This window comes from Triticum aestivum, chromosome 2B (assembly GCF_018294505.1).
Source record: "Triticum aestivum cultivar Chinese Spring chromosome 2B, IWGSC CS RefSeq v2.1, whole genome shotgun sequence".
In the NCBI taxonomy this organism is placed as follows: domain Eukaryota; kingdom Viridiplantae; phylum Streptophyta; class Magnoliopsida; order Poales; family Poaceae; genus Triticum; species Triticum aestivum.
The window spans coordinates 97,954,777-97,964,504 of NC_057798.1; the positions used below are offsets into that span (position 1 = coordinate 97,954,777).

General features: G+C 48.9%; 1 protein-coding gene across 1 annotated transcript; it reads left to right on the plus strand.

Annotated features, from left to right (window-relative positions):
* The first annotated feature begins 1,360 nt into the window (after positions 1-1,360).
* On the plus strand, positions 1,361-9,166 carry LOC123040623 (uncharacterized). The gene is made up of 12 exons (XM_044463413.1): positions 1,361-2,535; positions 5,122-5,307; positions 5,546-5,638; positions 5,774-5,956; positions 6,039-6,132; positions 6,231-6,413; positions 6,534-6,800; positions 6,922-7,457; positions 7,548-7,658; positions 7,762-7,973; positions 8,045-8,563; positions 8,681-9,166. The coding sequence occupies exons 1-12, from the start codon at positions 1,894-1,896 to the stop codon at positions 8,787-8,789; spliced, it is 3,135 nt and encodes a 1,044-aa protein (XP_044319348.1). The 5' UTR covers positions 1,361-1,893; the 3' UTR covers positions 8,790-9,166.
* Positions 9,167-9,728: the final 562 nt, after the last annotated feature.

The following is a 9,728-nucleotide window of genomic DNA, read 5'->3' on the forward strand; positions in this document are numbered from 1 at the left end:
ATAGTTGTGTTTTGCCGCCCAATCCGCGACAGAAAGCGCTTGTACCAACCAGCTTTTGGTATTCATCATGGGCGTTCAAGCTACATTTAAACCAGTGACGCCATGAATCAAATAGAGTTTCCTATAATGCCACACTCCCAAGTACACCCTTTTATCGCGTTTCGCCGACGAATCCACTTGTATAACCTTAGTAATAACAACAACAGGGTTCATTGTACTTCGTAACGTCATGTGCAATAATTATACAATATAGTTGTGTTTTGTCGCTCAATCCGCGACCGAAAGCGCTTGTACTAACCAACCTTTGGTATTTGTCGTTGGCGTTAAATCTACAATTAAACGAATGAGGACACCGAATCAGACAGGTAACACCACACGTCCTAATTATATACTTTTATTTGCCGAGCAATCCAGTCGTGCAAACCTAGTAACGACAATACCGTAAATTGTACTTTCGTACGTCACGCGCAATAATTATATTCTAGTTGCATTTTGCCGCCCATTCCGTTACCGAAAACCCTCTAACTGTAATAGAATCTACTGCATTCCCCCTATTGTCATGCTTAACGAATTTAGTTCCCGCCACCTTTTCTTTTGCACGGTATTTAGGGTTTATGTTTTTTTTCTTTTGCACAGTATTAAGGGGGTTTTTTAGGGCCGTTTTTTTTTTGCACAGTATTTAGGTTTTTTTTTCTTTTGCACAGTATTTAGTGGGTTTTTAGGGTCATTTTATTTTTTTGCGCACTTGGTTTCTTGGCCCCAAGAAAGAAAGCACCATTCCAGCCCTTTAGCCCAATAAGAACCAACGGTCAGAAGCTCTCCCCCACCAACCACCACCCCACCTACACAAAATAAGATCCATGCATATGGATTACACGGTGCCAAAATACTCCACTGTCAATGACTAACCATCATTAACTAGACGATATATTGCGGGGATACGAATAACACACCGCCCCACATAGCACCCGTAGCGCATTTGGGCGGTAGTAGGTGGCAAAATACAAAGAAAGATCCATGCGCATAGTGTGCGTGCTGACAAAATGCTTTGACCGCCAATGACTGGCCATCATTAACCACGAAATATTTCCTAGGATTTTCGGCAGCACTGCGGGCGCATCCCCGTATATCTCCCCCGCGGCCATCCAATTAATCCTGCTCTCCGGATATGCACCACCAAGGCGCGGCATTAATCGCAAGAGATATCGGCAGCCCCTCCTCGTTTTGGCACTGGCTGTATCCCGGGCACCTGATTAATGCCGCATAAAACCCATGGAATAAATGGGCATCAGGAGATAACTCACATCTCTCATCAGGGGCTGCGCTCCACGCTATATAAGCCGGCCCTCGGCAGCGCTCAGGACACATCCATCTCACTCACACTCGCAGTGCACAGACAGTCAGATCCGGAGCGGCACCGGCACCAGTACCCAGTGTACTTCCAGTGTGCCAGTGCTTCTCTTCTTCTCCTGTCTCTGCCACCATCACCCAGCCGTCCCTCCAGCCATCACCCAGCTCCGTTCCACTCTCGGCCACCACCCGAATCCTCCTCCTCGTACCGCACACTACACAGAGAGACCCCCACCCACCGAACTCCAGCCCCACCATCGCCAGGTTTTTGGTAGGGACGAGGGAAGTACGTACGAGCGAGATCCGGCGGCCCCCATCGGGACCGAGACCGAGGGGTCACGTCCATCGGTCGGCGTCGGAGGGAAAGGTTGGAAGGGGAAAGTGATTGGATTACGTGGTGGGGATTGAATTTTTTGGGGTGGGGTATGGAATTTTTTTGCCTTGTGCTGATGCTGACGCCTTCGATTCCGCAGGGCTTTCTATACCGAGTGCGTACCGCGGATTTGCCCCCGCGCGCGGCCGCGGCGGCGTGCCCCTGCTCCAATGGCGTCCTCCTACCCCAGCAGGCCCAACCACCGGGGCGGCGGCGTGCACAACCACGGGGGTGGCGGCCGCGGGCACAACGGCGGGCACGGCTACGGCCACCACTACAACGGGAACGGCGGCGGGCGCGGGGGCCGGGGCGGCCACCACCACCGCTGGAACGACTACGGACGAGGCGGCCACCACCACGGGTACGGCTACGGGGGCGGCCACCACCAGCAACAAGGGTACGGCTACGGGGGCGGCGGCCACCACGCGTACGGGTACGGCTACGGCGGCGGCGGCGACGGGATGTTCCACCACAACTACGGCGTCCCCGGCTACGGCATGGGCCCGAGCCGCCCGCTGCCGGTGCCGCCCACGAGCCACCCCCACGCGCCCGGCGTCGCGCCAGCGCCAGCGCCGTCCACGAGCCACCCCCACGCGCCCGGCCCCGGCTTGGTCCCGGACGAGCGGCCGCGCTGGATAACGCTGATGGCGCCGCGGAGGCGGCCCCCGGTCATCCCGCCGCCGCTGCGGGCCGCGGAGGCGGCCGCCCGCGAGGTGGTGCTGCGGCTGCACCCGACGGAGGAGGCGGAGCGGCGCCGGCACAAGGTCATCGACTACGCCAAGAACCTCATCGGCACCACCTTCGGGTGCGAGGTACACCCTGCCCCCTCCCCCCCGCCCCACCCCACACCCCCACGCGAAACCCTCGCGCGTTTGTCCCGCTGCGTGTCCAACGTGCTCGCTTCGTCGTCGCCCGAGCTTCCGTAGCCCCGTCCCGCACCCAATTAATAACAAACCCAAAAAGGTCTTCCCGTTTCGTCCGCCCCCCGAATCCTCCTCGGGGTGCCGCGTCTCGGGTTTCGTGCCGTAGTGTACTTCCACCATCGCTTTCACCTGGAGCAGGAGGGATCCGGCCGCCGCCGCTGTCCGCCCTCGTAGGTGCCTCGGGAATTTTTCCGATTAGACTAATCGATCCATCTCGGGTCGCGTCTGGGTTTGGTTAGGATAGGATATTGCTAGTCTTTGTTAATTAGTTAATTCTCATCTGCTAATAATTAATTAATCATCACCCTATCATTATCATGTTATTTGTTTGTTTATACACCTAGAACTAGTAGTGCACAAGTATTTGGATCTTATAGGATAATAATGTTGTACGGACCTAAAGTTACCCATACCTGGATTAAGCATATAAAGTCGTAATATTTTTTATCTATTAAAAGAAAGGGGCCATAAAATACTGATTTAAGAGCCATTCACTGTTACACTACAAAACAAATCTAGTTAATGGTTCCAACTTGATCTGAATTTTGCAGCATGTGATAAATCCATTTTTTTTTACTTTTTCATCTCAATAGAAACAAACAAAAAACTTTAATGTGTTAGCAACATATGCTTTAAGATAGGTCTATCGATGAAAATAATTGGAAAAAAATATGTGCAATCATACTCAAAATAAAAGAAAGGGGCTTTTCATTAAAAAAATGTGTGGATTAATACTTCAAATCGTTGTTATAATGGATAAAAAACAGAAATGTTTTTTTAAGAATAAGATTGAAAAAAGTAAGTAGAATTACATTCAAAATAAAATAAAGGGGCCTTTTCTGTAAGAAAACTTGGATGACTACTTCAAGAGTTGTTCTAATGGATAAGAAGAGCAGGAACATATATTTCTTTCAAATATTGGAAATAGTAAGTAGAATTATATTCAAAATGGGACTTTTCTTAAGACAACATGGATGGATACTTAAATCGTTGTTTTAATGGATAAAAATGTAGGAAGGTATTTTTTGAATTTTTTTGAAAAGAAAGTAAGTAGAATTATATATTCAAAATAAAAGAAAGGGGCTTTCCATAAGAAAACGTGGATGAACACTTCAAATCTTGATAATAAAACAGGAATAGATTTTTGGGCCTTCATATGTCCACGGACACGTCCACACAAAGTTCGGACGTGTCCGCTCCGAACCACCATTTTGTGTGGATGCACAACCACACCCAAAAAAGTGTCCTCCCCATTTTCAAACATGTCAATGAGTCGGGCCGGGCATAAAAACCGACACCCAAAGCTCGAACCTGAAAAACCCAAGCACTACATCAAGTAGCAGCATAACAAATCCGAATATATTCAGTTGAGCTCCTAGTCATAGTACCTAAACTGCCCAAGGCCCAAGCTAGGTAAACCTAATCCCTGCCCGGCTTCCCCAACCCTGACCCTGTCCTGAACCCTAATCCTCAATTTCCCACAACAAGACCACACAGTAGCACACGCACACCCAGGTGTCCCATATGTCCATACACACGTTCGGACATTGTCCAGGCGTGGCTGATTTGAACCCCAATTTGTCATGGCACACAACCAGGCCCCCAAAAATGTCTTCCCCATTTTCAGACATTTCAACGAGCATGTTGTGTGCGACACCACCAGAGCATGCACAACACCGACGTCACGGCAAGACCACACTGCAACACATGCACACCCAGGTGCCACGACGATCGTGCGTACCGGGTCAGCCCCGGTAGCCCGAAAAGCTTGAGCTCGGGCTGGCGGCAACCTCGCGTGGACACACACACACACACACACACACACGAGCATGAGCAAGCACAAAATGTACCCGAGTGGGTGTCCCATATGTGCACGGACAGTGTCCGAGCCCCCCACATGTCCACACACACCTTCGGACAGTTCTATTTCCGTCAAAAAAAAAAGCTTCAGTGCTCATCACTTAGCGTCCCTTTTTACCGGCCCCATTTAGTACTGATTACGACGTTGATGTGTAAGAAACACTCAGAAAAGGGTCCAGCCTTTCTGCTTCGCCGCCGTCGCTGTCCGCCGTCGCATGACTGCCCACGTACAGCTGCACACGCACGCATTATATTCCCTGCATGCTGCGGCTACGGTGCTTGTCCGTCTACAAGATTTCCATGCCGCCGTTGCACTCAAATGTGCTTCGTACACTTTTATGGGGGGACTTGGGTGTACCTGTATTTAACACAAAAATGTGAGTACCACTACTAGAATTTTTTTAAATGTGCTAGTCGTTGTACTCAAATGCCGCCGTTGTTGCACTCAAATGTGCCCCCATGCCGCCGTTGCACTCAAATGTGCTAGTCTTGTTAAAAATAGCTACGACACTCGTACTGCTTAATTTCTACGCGCCATTTTGCAATACACTACTAGAATGTGCTGACACATTTTTTGTGATAAGTGTTTAACTCATTTTTCTTCTCACAATGCAGGTGTTCCCGTTCGGGTCGGTGCCCCTGAAGACATACCTCCCCGATGGTGATGTCGACATCACCATAATCACGAACACCAACTTGGACGACAGCTTCGTCCAGGACGTCTGTTGTTTGCTCGCAACCGAACAGAGCAGCGACGATGCCGAGTTTGCGCTGAGGGACATTCAGGTCATCAACGCAAAGGTGATTTCTCCGTTTGAACTTCCAAATCAAATTATCTGTGTATTTGTAGAAAGTACACTTTCTGGGGGGCTGTGGGAAAGACACTTTTTGAGGGGTTGTGGGAAATTTATCTTTTTGAGGGGTTGTGGGAAAGACACTTTTTAAATTGTATGCTCTTTGCTATGTCCTTATATAGTTATATTTTCGACTGATATTCAATAAAGTATCTAAGCTTTTGTCATTGTTTTTGTGTACCCAGGTCAAGATAATCAAATGTGTTATCGACAACCTTGTGATGGACATCTCCTTCAACCAAGTCGGCGGTGTGTCCACCCTCTGTTTCCTTGAGCTGGTACGTGGATGCGATCTGAACTATTCGATTCATTTTTGAAAAAAAAATTCATCATAAATACATACCCGGCAACTTGTATATAAAGAACACGAGTAACTTAGATATCCCTAACCTGAATGTGTGTTATTGTTTCAGGTCAACAAAGAGGTCGGGAAGGACCATCTCTTCAAGCGGAGCATCATCCTGATCAAGGCTTGGTGTTACCACGAGGGTAACATTCATGGATCTAACCATTGGTTGATGTCTACGTACGCATTGGAGGTGTTGATTCTGTACATCTTCAACCTTTTCCACAGCTCGATACATGGCCCTTTGCAGGTAATTTCTCGGAAAACAATCCAAGTAACTTCACAATATGTGCAAATTAAAGTGTTCTGAATGTATCTTCTTTGTTTAACAGGCCCTCTACAAGTTTCTGCTGTACTACAGCAAGTTTGATTGGGACAACCAGTGCCTTACTTTAAATGGCCCTGTCCCCCTGCGCAACGACGCCGGTGAGTCATACTTAGTCTATCATTTTCCTTTGTTATGTTATGTGAATCACCTGGCATGTAATCACTTATGTAATTAACAAAATCTCTGTGACTTGCAGCTGGGCTTGCTGCCGCAAATGAGGAATTACTGCTGAGCAAGGAGCCCCTCAAGCGCTCACTGCGTAAGCTTTTTGAGCTTCCAGCAGATTCTGATAGGCGTGACCCAGACTTACGCCTGAAGTACCTCAACATTGTTGACCCCTTGAAGGGGGATAACAACCTCGGCACAAGTATCAGCGAAGGTAAAAATGACCAAGATGATCCATCATTTTGTTTTCTATATCTTGATTATGGGGTACACACTTTTCTTTCTATTAGTTGGATGATTTGGTTGAACTTAACATGTACATAATTTTATGCAGCAAACTCTCGTGTCATCCGGGATGCCTTTGCAGCTGGCGCAGAGAAGCTCGGAAAAATTCTCAGGCTGCCTTGCGAACGTATTGCGGAAGAAGTCTATGTGTTTTTTACACATACGTTGCGTAAACATGGACGGGGCGAAAGGCAGGACCTTGGAGAAAGTGTGTCCCAGTCCATGCCTGAGCCTGGAAATGCACGTGGCGAAGATGTGTCCGGCCTGGGAACTTCTTGCATGGATGAAGACGAAAAGAGAATTCATCGGATCTCAGGTACATTATTTTCCAAATCATGCTAAAGATCATATTGATTGGCACAAAATTGGGGTATTTTGACATGATTACTATTGCAAGATGGTACCGGAGCCATTAATTCATAATTTCTTTGTTGTAGGTTCAACCAACTTCAGGAGCCACTCCGATCTATCCTCTTCCTCGGAGAATGGTCACGAGGTTCCTGGTTCTAACCCTTTTAACGGGTCAAACCGGAACGGTGTCCATCAAGAGAAGGTGCAGCTTCCTCCTTTCACGCCGGTGAACCTACTGGACCTCTCAGGGCATGTGAATTTACACATGAGATGCATACGAAGTGTTCAGTACAACTTGGAGGCCATGCACGATAAGCTCCTCAAGTCGGTTATAGAGGCGTCTTCAGCAGGTGTGCTGGATGAGGATCGCTTTGTAGTTCCACCTCTGCGCCCTGCTCCGAGGCCAACTTCATGCCCGCGGCCGCCTCCTTCTCTCGGCACGGCAGTTGTTCCTCGGCAACCGATCACTGAGCGCCAAGTTGAACCGGAATATCTGCCGTCACCTCGTACCCACATTCCACCCAATGGATTCTCGGCCTATCCCCCTTTTGCTGGTCCTTGGTTTCCAAACACCGAGGACATGTCTCAGACTTATGGAGCTAGCACTTACGTGCATAACATGGTAAGAAACCTTGGCTCATGGTCCTTTTTGTTCATGTTCTGTTCAAGTTTCTAATATATTGACTTGATGTCTTTTTCTCCTTATGCGCAGAACTACTCGATGCCTTTCGGAATAGATGCTTTCTCCAGCGGGGTGGCATTCTATCCAGCTATGTGGGATTTCCCTCAATCACGTGGAACAGGCACATACATCCCCAGAACAGTAAGAAACCTTGAAAAATGATTTTTCCACTTTTTAGTTTACTCTGTTTGTAGTAGACTAATTCAATTTCCGATTGCTCGCCGTTTACACTTTACTCTTGTAGGGTTGGAACAGGGACAAGTCGTGGAATGATAGGGGAAGGATGCAAAGGCAGCGGCAATCAGACCAGGGTTACGGAGAAGGGAGACCGGATGTTGCCTCAAGCAATGGGCATGTTGCGGGCGCAAGCGCAGCAGGACTAACATTGACGATGCGAGGTAACCCACACCAGGGTGCCTCTTCAAGCACAACCCCTTCAAGCAACAATGAGCAGAGGTATGCAACATTGCTCAAACTTGATACCATCGAACAACATATTTGTTTGGTACTGACGAAGTTGTTGCCAGGTCTGAGAATGGGTGGGTGGTGACACGGATGCCGCCGAGGATCACGATTCCTCGTCATGGCAGCGGCAGCCAGCCCTCTTCACCTGCTGTGGTGATCACACCTGTCGTCACGGCGGAACAGCATGGGAACTTGGAGTTCGGAACCATGGGGCCTTTCTCAGTGGCTCGTCAAAACTCCGTGTTCGATGAACAATTCCCTGCTCTCCAAGAAACAACAAGGCAGGGACAACAAGGCCCGCAGAGGAGCCCCAGGCCAGGCGCGGGTGCAACCCCCAGGAGCTGGCCTGCAGAAGCCTCTGGGTCAGCAATGCAGAGCCCTAGACCCGGTGTGACTATGAGCCAAAGCTGGCCCAACCTGCCGGCACATAGCCCCATGCCTGTTGTGCGTACAATCCAGAGCTGGCCCCACGTGCCATCCCCCAGGCCTGGTGTGGGTGCGGCCCAAAACGGGCCCGTAGGATCCCCCGCTGCCTCCACATCGCAGAGCCCTCGGCCCGGTACCAGTGCGGCCCAAAACAGGTACAGTACTGTAGACCATCTTTCCTAGCTCATGCACGAGTCTCATGTTCATCTTGCACTATGAAAATCAAACTATCATCTTCTAACTAACACTGCTTCCTGATGGAACTTGTGCAGGGCTGCCGGGCCTTACCAGCTGCAAGACGACGCTGACTTCCCTCCCCTGGCGACCGAGAACCCGTACGATGCTGACTTCCCTCCTCTCCAAGCTGCGGCCCGCCGCTGACATGACGCTCGCAGTCGCGGCACATGGTAGAGTTGAGATGACATACAACTAATCGTGACGGTGCAAGGGGAGAGCTTAACTTCATGACTTGGTTGAGGGGATGGTGGTGTGCTCGAGGAGATGGAGCAGGATTTTCGTCCGGCGGCATAAACAAACATTTTGGATCGTTGCTATTCGTGGTGATAGCATGTTTATCTGTGTGTTGTAAAAACTCTAATAATTCCTGTACTTTTTATCGCTGTTGTTAATTATCTGTAGTGTAGAAGAGGGCGGCTCTAGTGCAGTGCAATGCGAGCGCTGGCTGCACCCTCCGTAGCTTTATATATGCATAACCCAAAAAAATAGCAAAAGTAGAAAATGACAAAAAAAATGTAGCCTTTGTAGATCAGACATTTAGCATTTATAAAAAAGAAGGAAAAAAAAGTAGTTAGAAAACAATGCCTCTCTTTGTTCCCGTGTGGAATGCTGATGTGTTCTTTTCCATGATCATCATGATTTATATGCTGCGTTGCTGCTCCTCTGCATTGTGGTAGCAACAATATTAGCCTTATTTATGGATTTGCAGGGACTGAGTCCTCCTCCTATGGTGGTTGGCGACCGAGAGACGTGCGCCGGCGGCTGCTTCTGACTCGAACCAACGCAACTCAACCCCCTGCTAGCATTGAAAGGGGTGGAGGATGGCATTGGAAAAATGCCAAGTGCTGGCTGGTAGATTAGCCTATGCATATGACGTCCTTCTATGGCTTGCCTAGGGGGAATGAGAAAAGGATTGATTTTTTTTTAGGAAAAGGCTTTTGTGGCAGGAAGACTTGGGTAACAGAAAATAAAATACCAATTGTTAACTTGAACACAATTTGCCTACCTAAGATTTAGGGGGTCTTGGGGTGCTGAATTTGAAGCTTAAGAATATGAGCCTCCTGGGAATATGGTGAGGAAGAA

Bases quoted from the DNA above. Each gene is read 5' to 3' on its own strand.
- LOC123040623 (XM_044463413.1), top strand. From the start codon at position 1,894: ATGGCGTCCTCCTACCCCAGCAGGCCCAACCACCGGGGCGGCGGCGTG. The intron at 6,414-6,533 runs GTAAAAATGACC...AATTTTATGCAG, and splicing joins CGGCACAAGTATCAGCGAAG to CAAACTCTCGTGTCATCCGG. The intron at 6,801-6,921 runs GTACATTATTTT...TCTTTGTTGTAG, and splicing joins GAGAATTCATCGGATCTCAG to GTTCAACCAACTTCAGGAGC.